The sequence below is a fragment of the Mesoplodon densirostris genome, chromosome 3 (genome assembly GCF_025265405.1).
Source record: "Mesoplodon densirostris isolate mMesDen1 chromosome 3, mMesDen1 primary haplotype, whole genome shotgun sequence".
NCBI lineage: Eukaryota > Metazoa > Chordata > Mammalia > Artiodactyla > Ziphiidae > Mesoplodon > Mesoplodon densirostris.
In genome coordinates this window covers 32,409,118-32,426,693 of record NC_082663.1, presented here as the reverse complement: position 1 = coordinate 32,426,693, position 17,576 = coordinate 32,409,118, and the positions used below count along the sequence as shown (strand labels likewise).

Genomic DNA, 17,576 nt, shown 5'->3' with positions numbered 1-17,576 from the left:
AAATAAGGTCATGTGAGTGGTCCTAATCCAATCTGACTGGTGTCCTTATAAGAAAAGGGAGAGACACAGGATTCAAGCACAGACAAAAGGCCATGTGAGGGCACCGTGAGAAGGTGGCCATTTGCAAGCCAAGGAGAGAGGCTTCAGGAGAAACCAAACATGACAACACCTTAATCTTGGATTTCCAGCCTCCAGAACTGTGAGAAAATAAATATCTGTTGTTTAAACCACCCAGTCTGTGGTATTTTGTTATGGTGGCCCTAGCTGACTAAAACAGTCACTGAGTTAACCAACCTTAGAATTATCTATCTGCTGCCTTCAGTGTTGGAATAAATGTCCTTATTGCTTTAAAAACAATCCTAGTCTTTTCAACAAATGGTGCTGGAACAACTGGGCTTCCACATACAAAAAAAAAAAAAGAATCTAGACACAGACCTTACACCCTTCACAAAAATTAACTCAAAATGGATCACAGACCAAAATGTAAACATGAAACAATAAAACTCATAGAAAATAACATAGGTGAAAACCTAGATGACCTTGGGTAAGGCAATGACTTTTTAGGTATAACACCAAAGACAGGATCCATGAAAGAAATAATTGATAAGCTGAACTTCATTAAAATTTAAAACTTCTGCTCTGTGAAACACAATGTTTAGAGGATGAGAAAACAAGCCACAGATAAGAAAACATTTTCAAAAGACACATCTGATAAAGGATTGTTATCCAAAATAAATAAAGAACTCTTAAAACTCAATAATAAGAAAACAAACAACTCAATTGAAAATGAGCCAAAGATCTTAACAGATACCTCACCAAAGAAGATATACAGATGGCAAATAAACATGTGAGAAGATGCTCCATATCATATGTCATCAGGGAAATGCAAATTACAACAAGATACCACTATGCACCTATCAGAATGGCCAAAATATGGAACACTGACACCATCAAATGCTAACAAGAATGTGGAGCAAAAGGAACTCTCATACATTCACGGCAGGAATGCAAAATGATACAGTCCACAGTTCGGTGGTTTCTTACAAAATTAAACATACTCTTACCACATGATCAAGCGATCACACTCTTGGGTGTTTACCCAAAAGAGCTGAAAACTTATGTCCACCCAAAAACCTGGATGTTTATAGCAGCTTTATTGATAATTACCAAAGCTTGGAAGCAGCCAAGATGTCCTTCAGTAGGTGAACAGATAAATTGTGGTCCATCCAGACAATGGAATATTATTCAGTGCTAAAAAGAAATGAGCTATCAAGCCGTGAAAAGACATGGAGGGAACTTAGATTCATATTACTAACTGAAAGAAGCCAATCTATTAAGGCTACATAACGTATGATTCCAACTATATGACATTCTGGAAAAGGTAAAACTATAAAGAATATAAAAAGATCAGTGGTTGCCAGAGGTTGGAGATGGGGGGAGGAGATGAATAAACAGAGCACAGGGGAATTTTAAGGCAGTGAAAATACTCTGTATGATACCATAATGATGGATATATGTTAGTATACATTTGTCCAAACCCATAGAACATAAAACACTATAAGTGAACCATAATGTAAACTAAGGATTTGGGGCAATTATGATGTGTCAACAGGTTCATCAATTGTAACAAATATACCACTCTAATGGGGGATGTTGATAATTGGGGGGTGGGGGGCTACGTGTGTGTGGGACCAGAGGGCATATGGGAAATCTCTGTACCTTCCCCCCAATTTTGCTGTGAACCTTAAACTACTCAAAAAATAATCTTAATTTAAAAAAAGGAAAATAGAGAAAAAGAAAAAAAACACAATCCTAGTTCTGCCTTATTTTAGATAAGTTCTTTAACTTTTACAAGTCCCAGTGTCTTCATGTGTAAAATAAGTATAATAATAATTTCTACCTCCTCGAGTCAGTATGAGGAATAAATGAGAGGGCGTCAAGAACGTGTTTGGCACGGTGGTCAAGAATTGGAATGTGGCCACTTCTTTTAGAAGCAAAGAGTATACAAACGATCTTTCTACATTATTGTGTTGGTTCTTCCACTGGACTGGGTGAGGAAGGGTGAAAGGGCTGAATTGCTGTTGCCTTGTCAGATGAGACCAGGCTACGTTTCATGAAGAGGGCCAAGATGGGAGCAGGACACAACCAAGGTTTTGGTCCACCCTTGGTCTTATGTACCACGTCTGAGTGTTCAGAGTCAAGGTCATCACGTCTTCAGAGCACCAACCTCACCCCTCAGGCCCACCTCCCTCCTAAAGCTCTGCAGTAACCATCTGCCTAGGGTTGTAGCCCATGAAGCTTCTCCCCACCCTGGCCCAAAGCAGAAAGGCAGTCCCACGAGAGCATCCCACCCACTGGGCAACCACTTACCCACATCAGCCCCACTGAGTGCCTTCCCCAGCGGCCAGAGCCTCAAGTCCATTCTCTTCCCATTAACAGTGAGTGACTGTACACAGCCTTGAAAGCCTCGGTTTGTCCCTGTTGCTCTCACCAACCAGTAAGCACGGGGAGCCCCACCAAGATAGAGAGGCGTCCGGAAGGTAATTTTATTGTACTGGCCCTTTAAGAAAGATGGAAACAGTAACTCACTACACAAAGTCAAAAGCTAAAACACAACAGATTTTCATGAGGGACATGGTTCAGATGCAATTTATAGCGCCAGTGTTTTCTTCCATCTGTATTTAAGTCGCTGTCCTACTGGAAAATTAAACCCACGGTTACCATAGAAAACTCAAGAGAGCTTCTCACAGGGCTGTCTTTCGAGAAGGGATGATTTTGGAACCTAGAAGGGAAGGGAAGGTGGGTTGGAGCCAAGAGCAACCCAACAGTCAGTGTACCATGATGGGCAACCAAAAAAAAACCTTTCTCTTTCCAGTCCTGACACCAATGTACTGTGTATCTTGGATAGGTCATAGGGCTATTCTGTGTCTCAAAAGGTGATAATACTAATTTTGTGTATACGTGGGCTAACGTTTACCATTTTACGGTCCTAGTCACCTTTATACTATATCCTGCAAGAGGCATTTGTGAGGGAGAGGGAAATTGCCAAGACTGAGTTGCAAAATATTTTGAAATTTGCTCATGGATACAATTTTTTTAAAGTGTTATTACAGCTAGGTAGGGACATTTCCAATCTTAGACTAAACCACAACCTGGATTGTAGACTTTGAGGTTACAAAATACAGAGCTGAACATTAGGTGGGACAGAATTAAGGTGCTCTTGGTTATTTGTTATTTTTATGGCAGAAATATCTCATTTGCTTGGATTAAAGGGTATAGAAGGAGGTTGGGAAAAGGTATGCTGCCAGAAGTTATAAAATGTCTAGAATGTAAGCCACTGAAATGTAATCTTTACCCTTTATCCTTTTGTTATCAATAAGTAAAACATCTAATCATTGCTTTATCTTTTCTAATGAATAGATAAGAATCATTTGTAAATAGTATATTAAATATGAGCTAGGCAGCTTTAAATTATTTACAGTGGATTTTAAGGATTAATTATTGGCCAGCCACTGGCATATAGCTTTCGTTAGATGAATTGAGTGCCCTGTTGGCTTATTTCACCAAGATCCTCAGGATTTACTTCTTCTGGATCCCTTCCTCACCCTTCTGGCCCTATTCCCTGATCCAGGACCACAGCAGGAGACCGACAGCTAAATCCTTTTCTCTTTTTTTGGAACATTAAGTGCATCAGAGGGGTGGATAGCTCCTCTGAAGCTCCCTTCACAACATCCCAGGCAATAGTCTTTGAGCCTAGCCTTTACCTTCCTCTAATGAGGGTTGTCTTTGGGCCTCTGGAGGCTGCTTTGCCTGCCTGTGCAGAGAACTGGTGGCATCCTGGAGTTTGCAGTCCCCTGGCACAGTCCTTAACAAGTTTTAACGGGTGCTTAAGTGTGAAAGTCCAATTCCCTTGCTTTGGGTTGGCATCACTCCGTGGTACTACTTACACTCCAGAGCTCCCCTGTGGGATCAGGCTAAAGCCAGACCCTGATGAACTTTGCCTGAGATCTCGCTCTTACTGACTTCTGCCCCTCCCCCATTCATCTTAATCCCCTCTCTTACAGGTTTCCTATGGGATCCCTTTCTTAGTGCATTATTTGCATAAGACTCCTCATCTCAGGTCTGTTTTGGGGGAACCCTGACTTAAGACAGAGTCACTATCTCTTGAGACAGTTTTCTCAAACATTCCACATCTGCAGTCCTGCTTATACAACTTGCTTAGCAAGTCTTGGTAGTCGAGAGGCAGATGTTGCCCTGAGTATCCACAAAATTATATGCTTTTTGTAATTAATGCTTACATGCATTAAAATCATATACTCTGAAGGCAATCCTCTTCGAGGATTAGAGTCCCTGTTAGAGTATGGCAAACTACACACATAGGCACCAGAATAGAATAGGATTATCACCTCCATTTTCCTAGATGCTATGCCTCTATTAATGCAGCCTATAATTTCTTTAGCTTGTTGTTATCACATGGCCCTATTTATTAACCTTTATTGAATTTCCTTGTTTTAAACCATAGACATTTACACATGTGTTACTTCTGTTACAGCTTCTCCACCTGTATTCATGTTAGTATTTTGGACCCAAGTTCAAAGTTTCTTTATTCCTGTCAAATTTAATTTTAACCATAGTAGGCCTATTGTTCTGGCATTTATGTGATTCTGCAGTGCATTTATCCCATCTTTCCCTTCCTTAGAAATATATGCATATCTGCATAAATGATCTTCCTGGATTCACATTCACTATATTTGGATTCTTGTTCTTTTGGAACCACTGGGATTCAAATGAGTGAGATTTATTTTTTCTATTCTTTTTTTTTTTTAATCAGCAAGTCATGACCCTTAATATAACATGTCTTGTCAGCAAAGAATAGTGAAGAGCCCGGGCAAGGAGAAAGCTATACACATATACACAAAGGCTTTCTTGCTACTTTTTTCCTCAGAGAATACAGATACCTGCCTGATTAGAATTACAGGCTCGGTTCCTTGGCAGGTTGCTAATCCCAACTGTTTATTCTAAACACAGTCCTAAAATTGCTCAGAGCATGACAAATATGTGAATACCTAGGTGATTTGCTGAGTAGCCCAACAGTTACGCTGCTTTACCACTTCCTATAATCATGGCCCCAAAAAGGTGGATGAATGGATTACTCCTGAATATTGAACCAACTGAACCTTTCGAGACGATTTTCTGTTTTTTTTCTTTCTTTTTTCTTTTTTGCGGTACACGGGCCTCTCACTGTTGTGGCCTCTCCCGTTGCGGAGCACAGGCTCTGGACGCACAGGCTCAGTGGCCATGGCTCACGGGCCCAGCTGTTCTACAGCATGTGGGATCTTCCCAGACCGGGGCACAAACCTGTGTCCCCTGCATCGGCAGGCGGACTCTCAACCACTGTGCCACCAGGGAAGCCCCGGGACGATTTTCTAAAGCCACAGGATTGCAACACCTCTGCCTTATAAGCAAGCTTTGTGCTTGGCACTAATAATGCCTTCAATTCCTCCACTATGGGCCTTCCTCCACCCCCTGACATTGATGTCCTTGTAGAAAGAGAACATGTCCCCGGGCACAGAGCCTACTGCACGTCCCTGTGCACCCAGGGCTATGATGCTGGCAAAGTCATCCTCCTCCTCGGTAGACGTGGGATGGACACGTGCCCTGAAAGCCCACCTAGGGTGGAAAGCTGGCAGGGGCACATCAGAGCCAGGTTGCATGGGTTTGCCATGAAAAGCAGCCCATCTGCCAGGGCTGCCAGCTCTCTGCAGTGGGACCCTGCCAGGGTGCTTGTGGTACGTGCTGGGCAGGGGGGCAGGGAGTGAGGCTCGCACTCACCTGGGACTGGCCTGTCACCGGGGTGCCATTGTTCAGCTGCAGCAGCCCGTTCAGCCCATCTCTGTAGAGCGTAACCGTGTGCCAGCCCCCTAGTTTGATTTTGGTTTCACTTACGATGATGGCAAGCCCAGTTCCACAGTTAAACCTGGTGGGGGAAGAAAAGAAAAGGAAAATTCTTAGATCAACCAGTTCATTATGTTTTCAGACTCCATGGACATCACTTCCAGGGTAATGGCTTCTTTGAGAGCCAGTCCGTTCAGAGTTAGGTTTACAAATATCAAGAGCTGTTTAAATCTACACAGGGAAGAGCTAGACGCCTCCTTCCCTGAGACCTCCTCAGCCTGGTTGTCTTTAATCTGCCTATAGAAACTTTCAGTGTGGGGTCTCCTTTAACCCAATTTTCTCTGCAGCTTAGAGAATCCTGGGCAACTAAGATCTTCCCTCTCCTTCTCAGCAATGACCAGATGCTGAACATGGACTCAAGGTTCAGAGGATTAGAGCTTGAACCATTCTGCTTCCGGGGGTTTCTCTGGGGACTTCCCACAGCTCCGAAATGACAGGCTCAGTGATGTTAATAAAATGTAAAAAAAAAAAAAAGAAAAAAAAAAGAAACCAAGTCTTCACACTTGTTTTGACAAGCTGGCCAGCACTGCCATCTGTGTTCAGCTGGGCCTGAGTGCAGGGATGGTTTCCATGGGAGTCTCCAGCTCAGAGGGCATGTGGGTGGAGAACGAGCATTCTCAGACAGTTGCATTATTCTTGTTTTTTTTTCCCAACCTCCGTATGGCCTGGGGTGCCCTCTGGTCACTATGCGTGACATGTAGGATTCTGACCTTTTCCAGCCAACCTCCAAGCAGCCACCATGCCATGTCACCATGGGTTCTGAGACTGCCGGTGGGGAAGGAAGCATGGTGGGTGTTGTCCTTATCAGGATGTGCACTAATTGCAGCCCACTTCTCATGGCCTCCCTTTGTCTCCTGATCGTCAGTGGAGTGGAATGGGGTGGAGAGGCGTTGCAAAACAGGCTCACGTAGAAGGGGGCATCTCAGAATCACGCAGTAGGAGTTGCAGAGATGGAGAGGTGCTACCAGCAAATAACCAGCGGGGCTAGTGGGAGTCAATCAGATCCTCCAAGGGTTAGATCCGCATAAGGTTAGCCCAGATCCTGCTGGCTGACCTCAATCTCCCATCAATCAACGCGTTTAGCAAAGGATGTGGGGACGGGAGTGGGGGCATTTTCTACCCCACGTGAGATGCTTGACAGTCTTATCCTTCTTAACCAAAAGTAATTTTTGTGTTAAAATAGTCAAAAGACAATCATGGTTGGTGCTTACTCAATGCTTTTGCTATGGGTCAGGCACTGCTCTAAGTACTCTTATGTTTTCATGCATTTAATGCTCACAGTAGTCCTGCAGGAAACATGGGCTCGGAGAGGTTAAGTCATTTGCTGACGGTCAGGCTGCAGGAGAATAGTGTCCTCAGGATCTTAATCAGTGAGCCATGGAGAAGCACCCAGCTGATCCCCATTGGTTGTCCTCAAATAGGTGCCGTGTGCACCTCCATGAGGGTGGTTAAAACACTCGCACGTCCACAGAACTCTGCATGCAGAAAACCACACATAAACCAATGGTGGCTTCCAAGGTGCGTTGGGACACAAATGATCAGGGCAGAGGAGGTAAGTCAAATAGTCCACCACAGCCCTGAGGAAAGACAAGGATGGGGTCTGAGGCTCTGGAAACCCTTAGGAGGCTATGGGCTCCTCTCTGGGCTCCACGCTGTCAGCCGTATCTACCGCAGGGGACAAGGAGGAAGTCCCAGCCTTCTTCCCATCTCATCCACCAAAGCTCCAGGAGAGAAAGGACTCGATCGCTTTGGCTCACCGCCACATTCCCAGGCGCTGCAGCAGTGCCTGGTACACTGTGGCGGCTCAGAAACATTTGCTGTTGAATGAATAAATGATTACAAGGTTCTACACTCAAATTCGAGGGGTAACCCTGCAATCCTGATACCCCAGGATTTAGTAAACTGGTCCACGCTCATCTTATACACACTGTTCCTTTATTTACAGGGATCCATTGTGTATAGATTTTGTTCACACTATAAAAAGGAAAACATAACGTAGGGTAGTATTAAAAATCTGAGGGGTTTTTGGCAGGAGTTACCTGAACTGGAGTGAGCGCTGGATGACAGCCAGGGACATGAAATCCCCCCTCCCGTGCTCATTCTCCCCGCAGTAGAGCAGTAAGCCATCCTCCGCCTCTGCCTGTTATTATAGGAATGAAAGTCACACGAACAATGAGCACTTCTTCTTCCATAAAGGGCCACCTGGAAACACTCATGAATACGAAACTTGAGCATCTCCACTGTGTTCCTATTTACAAGCATGTGGACTCCAATTACTTCCCAGGTACCTAGTCCCAGTTCACTTTCAATTAAACAGAGGGCAGCAGTATAAACAGTGTCTGAGGAATTTTGCAGTGACGTGAGAGGAAGGTGGCCCCATACCTGACCCACTCTTTACTTGGCTTCATGGATCCACCAGCAGAGGCTCTGGGAAACCATGTGCACAAAGACCGCAGTCACACAGGGGCTGCTCTCATGCTCATCAAATTCTATGCTCACCAAAGAGCATTTTAGTTTTTCCTTTTTTTTTTAAATTTCCCATGTAAATTTGCTTCTTTCCTTCCATTAGGAGAACATGGCAATACAAACAGCCCATGGACTTGTTTAGTTTTCACCCATGTTGTCTGTCCTAGACTGGGACAGATCATCTTTGGGACCATCAACACTTTGACCGTGACCTGAAGGGGACTTGTTTCCATATCTCCAAACCTTTTCCTGTCATCTGAGATACCCAAAAGAATCACTTTAAGCTGAAGGCAATGAATTCTGATCCACAGCTGATTCAGATCAGAGAGCATCTATTGGGCCCTCACTGTGTGCCAGGGTTGCATATAGTCGTTTTTCTATCTGTTCAGTTACAGTCATAATAATGAACGTTGTTTGGGCTTCCTTTAAAAGGAATTTGGGGCTGGAGAATGCATTTATACCTTCTGAAATCCTGGCCTGAGAAGTGTCACTATTATGAGTGTTGACCGAAAAAAAAATTGCCCAACCTAAAAGTTGAGAATTATGTTTTATTTGGTGGACTTGCTGAGGACTTTAGCCTGGGGAACAGTCCCTTAGAGCTATTGGGCTTAAGTCCTCAGCAAATTTGCTGAATAAAACATAACTCTCAACTTTTAGGTTGTGCATTTTTTTTTCAGTCAACATGAGCAACATGTGTGGGACCCAAATATTCTTCATGGGAACCTTCAGGCCAACCATTTCCATAGTTCAGTAACATACAGAACCCACCCTCCCTTTGCTGCCGCCCTTGAGTGTGTAAGTGTGCCCATCGTTCTCACTAACCTGTGAATGGGTTTACCCCCTGCTTCCTCTCCCCTCTCCTCCTCCCTTTGATGTAGCACACTGCTGTGTTACGGTGTCCAGTAAGCACTCATCAAAGGATTAATCCTTCTTACCCTAAATTCAAGAGTAATTTGAAATGCCTGGTAAGAGTTCTTCAGAGGTTCAAAGGTTACATAGGAGTGGCCAAAGAACTGAGGATACTGTATAACGATATCTGAAAAGAGAAAAAGACAAAATAAAAGCATGCTGTTTCCTCACTTCAAATGCAAAAAATCAGTACACACCATTGCCTGGATGTTATTAAGTAAAAACCCCTGACAGTCTGTTAAACCTAGCTTACCGTCTTCTTCACTCTACTCTTTACCCCCAGGATTCTCATTCCTGGGGACTTTGAGTTTCTGAAATTCTTAGGGAGAAACTGGATCTTTGGAGATGGTTACTTGCCACCCTAAAGAGAAATCAATGGCTTTAAGGCCACTGACACCTGCTTTCTAGCTGAACATCTGTGTAATATAAGTTGGCTCAATTATTATCCTTCTTAACCTTCACACACATGTTTCTGCTGCATTTTCTTAGTAGAGGTGTGATAAAAGTAAACCCACCCCTAAGATGCCATCAGGATGACTTATTAATTGCTCCAAAAGGACTACATGTTTGGCAGATATAAGAATAGGGCTGCTATCTAACTAGAAGCAATGGAAGTTGCCTCACATTTGCCCTGTGTAGCTAACTAGCTAATTTAGTGACTAAAACATGGGAGAAGGGGCTTATCTTAGAAAAAGGACTTGAAGGAACCACGTGTGGATGCAAACCTGCCCTCTGGCTCCCAGTAGGGCCAACCCACCACCATGTTCCCCACGCCACCCCCCAAGGGCCTACCTTCTGAGCAGCTCTCACCACCTTTGCCCAGGTTGCAGTGGCATCGAGAGCCCCCCCAGGTGTAGTCATTGACACAAAAGCTGCCAGCAGAGCAGAGAATTTCATCACAAGACACGTCAAAAAGCCTTGGCATCATAGCTGCACCATTCTTCCCTTTCCTCTCCACTGGAGCGGGCTGAGGAGCAACCTCAGTCATGGGGAGAGATGCTGGAGTAGCGGGGACAAGCCTAGAAATGGTTATTGGGTTCAATCTGGGCGCCATCTTGGATTCCACCCAAAATTTCTTATTCCCTTCTTTGATAGCAGGAAGCGGTTTAACCTAAAGACAGAGAAGGAAAAGAAGTTCAGGATTAACACAGAGCACAGTAACTAGACTGCCTTATTTATAGCTGACGCCTAATACTTGAAAATATAGTCAATTTTGATATTTACCAAAACCTTGGGCTGTACAGAGGGCAAATAGTACTGACTCCAGTTTATGGAGAAAGAACTTGAGGCTCAAGGATTTTAAGTACCTTCTCCTGTTTACTCAGAAAATCAGTGCTAAAGCTGATATTATGTGATTTATTATTATTACAATATCACAAAGATGTATTTACCTTGTCAAGGAGTTGTTCATTTCCTTATAAAAACTGAATTTATAAAATTTCACTTGGTGGGAATCTAAATATGTTTTTGCCAGATTGTGAAGTCAGCAGGCAGGAGCTGACTACAGAACATCAGCATGGTTGGTACTTAGTTACTATTAATTTATGATCACCTGGTGCCTAATCGTCAGAGGGAATAAACGTGTTAAAAGCAAATGAGCCAAGTTAAGTAAGTTTTAAGTAAAACGTTAGTGGTCCATTGACTAAATCACCTTGTTCAGCAAGGAAACAAAAACACCCAGGTTTTAAAGCAGTACTTTTCTTTACCTCCTCAAAGGAAATATCCAAATCTAAGTCATCTTCATATGTGTCATCATCCTCGCTGACTTCTGTGTCGGTTATATAATGGGGTCCATAGCTCCCACTTCCTGATTCCTCGGGGCCTTCACAGAGAAAAGCAGCACACCGCAGTCAACACGTGCCTTCACTCCCTTTTTTATGCTAATGCAGACACATACAGAGCTGTGATGAATGGATGGAGATGTATCGGAAATACACAAGGAATTGAACACAAAAGAGGAAGCAGCACTGAGCAAAAAATATAAAAACATTTCATCTCATAAGTAATCAAGGAAATGCCTGTTAGGGCTTCCCTGGTGGCTCAGTGGTTGAGAGTCTGCCTGCCGATGCAGGGGACACGGGTTCGTGCCCCGGTCCGGGAAGATCCCACATGCCGCGAAGCGGCTGGGCCCGTGAGCCATGGCCACTGGGCCTGCGTGTCTGGAGCCTGTGCTCCACAACGGGAGAGGCCACAACAGTGAGAGGCCTGCGTACCACAAAAAGAATAAAATAAAACAAGGAAATGCCTGTTAAAACCAGAAAGAGCTGCTGCCATTTTATACTGACAAGACTGGCAAATACAGAAGTTGGGCAATAAAAAATATTACCAAGGATGGGATCAGTGCAGACTCACACTCTGATGTTAGGTGTGTAAACCGGTACATCCCCTTTGCAAAACACTTAGAAATATTTAATGAAGTAGAATATGTTCATACCTTTTGATGCAGCAATGTCACCCCAACTTACAAAATCTGGAGAAACTTTTCCACATGTGCAGAGACATGTGCATAACACATTCATAGCATCAGAATTTGTAATTGTAAAAAAACCCAACTTTGCTATTTTTATAATATCAAGTAATACCCCAAAAATCTATCAACAGATAATGGATAAATGAATTATAGTATATCTATGGAATGGGATACTATGTAACACAGGAAATGAATAAATGGATATTTAATGAATCAACATGGTTTAATCTCACAAGATTTCATGCAAAAAATGCAAGTTGCACAGGAGCATATCCAGTTTGATGCCATTTATATAAAAGTCAACAGGAAGAAAAACTATATATTATTTAAGTATATATATATATACAGTTGTCCCTCTTCCCTTGGCATCTGAGGGGTGGTTTTGGTGCAGGACCCCCTCAGATACCAAAATCTCCACATGATCAAGTTCCTTATATAACATGGCAGAGTACAGTCGGTCCTTGGTATCTGCGGATTCTGCATCCACGGATTCAACCAACCACGGATCAATATGGATGGCCAACTATATTCAAACTCTTAAGAAAAGTAAGGCAAGGACCAAAAATACATGGGAAAGGTTAGAAGAGGGATATGAATGAGGTGTGACACACAGGGGCCTTTGATAGTACTCTATAATATTCTATTTCTTAAGATAGATGCTGGGTACCCATAAGTGTTCATATTATTTTTATATATTATATAAAAACATAAAAGTAATATCACATATATATAAAAGTATATATATATATATATATATATATATATATATATATATATATATATATATATATATACTTTTGATGTATGAGATATTTCATTAAAAGTTCTTCAAAATAAGAAAGAGACATTATACTAGAGCAAACACTCCCACACCCAGAAAAAAAAAAAGTGTCCCTGGGTGGCATCTTGGAGGTCAACCATTTCCAAACCTCTTAGCAGGACAACAGGATCTTTCAGAACTGGAAGGTGGGCTGAGAAAAACTCATAGGGGACAATACAGGGTATTGTTCTTTGGGGATGGTCAGATGAACAATTTTATTCAGTTGTCATCCACAAAGTCTACTGATCCACAGAAGTCCTGACTTAGGCTAGACACAGGAAGCCCTACCCACAGGATCTGAGAGTCTTTCAAAGTGCTGCTCCATAGCGCCCCCATTTCCTCCTGGTGGCTTTGGGTAGGCACAGGTACCAGCTGTCTTCTCTAATCCAGTCACAACCAGACACCAGGCTTTACGGCTGTAACAACTCTGGCAACAGCAACTGACTTTTGTAGGTCATTGATGCCCATTAGTTATTGAATGATTAGTTAAAAAAAGAAAAAAATGACATTAAAAACATAAATTGAACTTAAAGACAATTCTGCTTTCAGAATAAGCTAAGCCAAACACCTTTCTCACAAAAGCAAACTCACCCTCTTCTAAGCAAAGAGCAAGCAGATTGAACACGAAACTAAAGGAAATGTCAGAAAGGGAGTGTGGGATGCCTGTTCAGTGGGCACGCTGCTGACTGGATATCTCCTCCTGCACCAGGAAGAGGGAGACGTGGTCGGCAGGTGATCCAAAGGCATCAGAGAAGGTCCTGTTCTCAGGTATCAGGCACATCTTGGTGGAGGTGTTCTCACCACCTCCACACCAATTCCCCAGTTTTATTTAAAATAGCCCACATGTCAGCTGAAAATCCAAGCCTGTTGATGTCAGATTTATACCTGGATGAAAATTCTCTTAAGCCACCTGCATCCAGCCATCACAGCTGTGTGCCAGATGTCTTCACACAAAAAGCCAGAGGCCCTTGAAAACAGCTTCCCTGCACATTCTAGCCATTCTTGTACTATTCTCATCATGTCAAGGTTCTCTGCATTTCATCTTATAATACTCTATCTGGAAAAAAAATCTTCAAAGACCTCAACTGCCAACAAGATAGATGTCCATGCTCCTTGGTCGAGAATCCCAATGATCACAACTCCTCTTTTCCCTCCCTTCTCCTATCACCACTATTTATTGAAACCCACTGCCTCTCTCCTACTGACAGGTACTGTTGTTTGCTTCATATCATACATTTCTAAACCTTACAATAATCCTGAAAGGTAAGTGTAGTAAATTTCATCTGGTAGATAAGAAACTGAAGTCAGGGAAGTTAAGTCGTTTGATCAAGATGAAAGCCTTTGTAACTGGCCAAGCCTAACTCAAAACCAAGTTTGTCTGGTTGCTGCTTTCCCAGTGCCTGTAGGAGAAGAAATCACTGTGGAGAGAGGAAGAGCCTGGGATTTAGAAAATTAACATTTATTGCTCATTTTTACTGTACCAAGAGCTTTTCATAGATTGTTTCTATTAATTCTCATAAAATCCTGTGAAATTGGTATTACTACTCCCATTTTACCATGTGAAGGTATAAACTGAAAAAGATTAAATAACTTGCTCAAAGGCACACAGACAATAAACAGCAGCACTAGATTTATCCTTGGTCTCTTTTTTGATTACATCATGCCACTTATAATCGGACTCCAAATCATGGTTTTGACTCTTTTTTTCCCCTCTTCCAAAGTCTTAATGGCCAAACTGGTTTAACAGTTGACCTGTGAACACGTCTTGTGTTTTCCTACCCCAAGACTTTGGTTAATGCTCTTGTCCACATCACCTTCCTTTTCCCTCTTGTGTGTCCTTATACATAGTCTACCCATCCTTCCAGCTGCACGCATTCTGTGGAGATAGAGCTGAATGTGTATCATCCAAAGACCAAAATCAAGTGATATTTTAAAAAGAGAACAACAGACTCTTCTGGAAAAAAAATGGTGACTCCAGAAAAGATGGAGCAGCCAAGGCCTGTAGGACATTCTTCCAACTCCTCCTGGATGGTGCCATCCACCCACGAATATATGTCCCTAATCATGAGCTCAGAATAAGCTTCCACAATTTATTGAACTCAATGGATATTTAAGATGGTTTTTACATCTTCTGGACTCCTGGTCTCGGAATGTTGCCCTTGTGTTTCTCAACTCAATTGTGAACCCCTGAGGGCAGGAACCATATTTTAGACTTCTTGATATGCCTCCCCATCCTCCATTTAACTAATACTTCACATGCTCACCAACAGCCAAGGCTTCCACCAGGCACGGGAGATACTACCACAGTGCTGCACTATGGTGGGACTTTGTCCTGTCCTGGCCCAGCTGGGCAGGCCTGTTTAAGTGGTGGAATATTGGGGACAAATCCTTGTATGGTGAGACTTTGTCCCCAAATCCAAAGACATTCTCCCCAAACTGCCACCATCCCTGTCTCTTTCCCCAACTCAGAGCAAGAAATTTAGAGCTGGAAGAGGACTTAAACACCATCCAGTCCAAAAGTCTCATTTCATAAATGTGGAAACTCAGGCCACAGAAGAGAAGTGACTTAAAACCAAGGTCATGCATCTCATTAGTGGAAAATTCAGGACCAGAACCAAACCATATGACCCTTAGTTCAATACGCAAAATAACATACACATGTTTTGACACCGAGTATCTAATATACTTTAGCCAGAAGGGTATAGAAGAACCAGGGGTTGGAGTGTGGGTAACTGAGTTCTCGTCCTGTCCTTTAACCCACCCTAGGAAGTCTACCTTGAAGGAAACTCTTAGAGGAAAGGACCACAAATGAATTGCTTCGGCTATGAAATGGTACCATGATGAGAATGGAAATGACTCTACCTTCTCTGCTCATTTTGACAAATAAAATAAGACATATATTGTTCAATGAATAAGGTTCTTTGGGTCTTATAATCATTGCTTCTGTTTGATACTGCATATAACCTATCTCTTTGAAGCCCGAGGTTACTGCTCAGTTTGGGGAAACAAAGGGTATGAGATAAGGATAGGATAAGAATATGGAATTAGAAGGACTTAGAGTCAAAGACATCTTGACTTTTGTAGAAAGGCCTTGGTGATCAGCTAGCACAAGTCCATTTTACAGAGGAGTAAACCGAGGCTCAGAGAGACCATGCGACTAGCCCACAGAGACAGTTCAGTGGCAGAGCTGGTCTAGAATTCTGGACTCCTGATGCTGCACTCCAATACTCTTTGCAGCATCTCTTCCTGTTTCTCATAATTATCCAGGCTAATTGTCATTTCCCATTTTTAACAGGAAGGAAATGAGCAGAGAGAGGACCAGACACAGTATGGTGTGAAGACATCTGGAATGAAGTTCCCCACTCTTGTTTCCTGATGACCCCACCACCTCAGATCTCAAATCCATGGCTTTCCTGAAGATTTTACCAATGCTGTTTCTAAGTGAGCACAGAATGTACAGTCCAAGCCACTGATAAGAATTCTCCCAGTAGCCTGGGGTTATTATAATTAAAGTGCATAACTCATCTCTCTCTACTTGACACTTTGTAAATTAGGAAAAGAGAACATTAAAAAGGAGTCATTTATTTAGAACCAGAATAGTCAAACCATTAACTGAATACAAAACAAGTTCAAGGGTTATTCCACTACAAGAAAAATTAATACAGAAAGGACAAATTTCTATTACTATATTACAGGATGACTTTTATTTAAAAAAAAAAACCTGTATGCTTGGTTTTATTGAGGCATCACCGGTTTTCTATAAACAGTAAGTTTCTCTGATGTATCGTGGTAGAGTTGGAAATACCCCTAGTCATGGAAACCAAAAATTGGGAGAGAGATGGACACAAATGACTGTGTGACCTTGAATGAGTCATTTAATCTCACCGGTTCTCATGTTTTCTAATAAAACAAGGAACTGAACCGGATTTGATGACCTGCTGGCACTAACATTCTGCGACCCTAAAGTTTACACTTTTAATTCAGACACATTGCAAGCATCTGTTACTCCAAGTGAAGTTTGAAAAAGAAACAACTAGGGAATTTCACTTATGTGGATGAAAAAAGGAGTTAGTTCAGCATGGAAGTTACACGCCTTGGGGATTGTAACTTTGTGTTCAATAATATAAGCCTCCCAGAAGATGTGAGTTATCATTTATCAGAATTCATCTTCATTCATAAGGACCAGGTTGTATTTGGGTCTCTTAACAGCTCTTAGCAATGATGAGAGAGGAGCACTTATTCTTCACTCCTGAAGCTGCAATCATGAGAAGAGCTTCCTGAAATACTGTTGAATGCTCGTCCAACATTTTCGTCTCCCTACAGAGGTAGAGACAGAAACTAGATGCTGAGTAGAAGCATTTGGTCCATATTTCTGAACTGAGTGAAGCTAATCTATCAAAGGACCTGGGGGAGGGAGGAGGAATTTGGGGCAAATTTGGTCTCTCCCACCTTCCCTCTCTACCTCGACAAGTGGAAAGCAGTGACCTGGGCAGGCGTGATCTCTCTGTAAACCCAAACTTTCCCTCAAGTGGGTTCCATGGCCTGGATTGGGCAAAAGGGAGTTTGCAAAAGGGAGCTTGTGCCTTAGAGTAAACTATGTTCTCTGATCTAGCCTTTATCATAAACAAGGATGAGGATGGCATTTGATTCTTTATCATCTGAGTTTGTTGTCTTATTTCTCAGTTGGTTCAGAAAATGGACAAAGAGAAGAAGTGTTATTAGTTGAGTATCCTCAAAACCCCAACATCAGCCTTAGCAACAGGGACTCAGAGGCTCTGCAAGAATGCTGAATGGTTTCCTTTGCTCCTCCCTTTCCCACAGATAATCTGTCTGGTTCTTTTCTTTCCACCTGAGTGAAACTAAATCATCCTAGGATACGTTTCTGTGGTGGTAGGGGTGGGATGGTTGGGAGAGAATGGCTCTAGAGAACCAGCTATAGGCAGATATGTTTGCTCT

General features: G+C 42.6%; 1 protein-coding gene across 3 annotated transcripts in view; it reads right to left on the bottom strand.

Annotated features, from left to right (window-relative positions):
* EGFLAM (EGF like, fibronectin type III and laminin G domains) overlaps positions 1 to 17,576 on the bottom strand; it is a 190,202-nt gene that overhangs the window by 40,424 nt on the left and 132,202 nt on the right. For all 3 annotated transcript variants that reach the window (XM_060091647.1, XM_060091650.1, XM_060091651.1), the window contains 6 exons: positions 11,037 to 11,152; positions 10,123 to 10,441; positions 9,357 to 9,457; positions 7,995 to 8,095; positions 5,833 to 5,977; positions 2,371 to 2,560 (listed from right to left, as the gene is read on the bottom strand). In XM_060091647.1, coding sequence (XP_059947630.1) covers positions 2,371 to 2,560; positions 5,833 to 5,977; positions 7,995 to 8,095; positions 9,357 to 9,457; positions 10,123 to 10,441; positions 11,037 to 11,152 — 972 coding nt within the window. The remainder of the gene's footprint in view (positions 1 to 2,370; positions 2,561 to 5,832; positions 5,978 to 7,994; positions 8,096 to 9,356; positions 9,458 to 10,122; positions 10,442 to 11,036; positions 11,153 to 17,576) is intronic.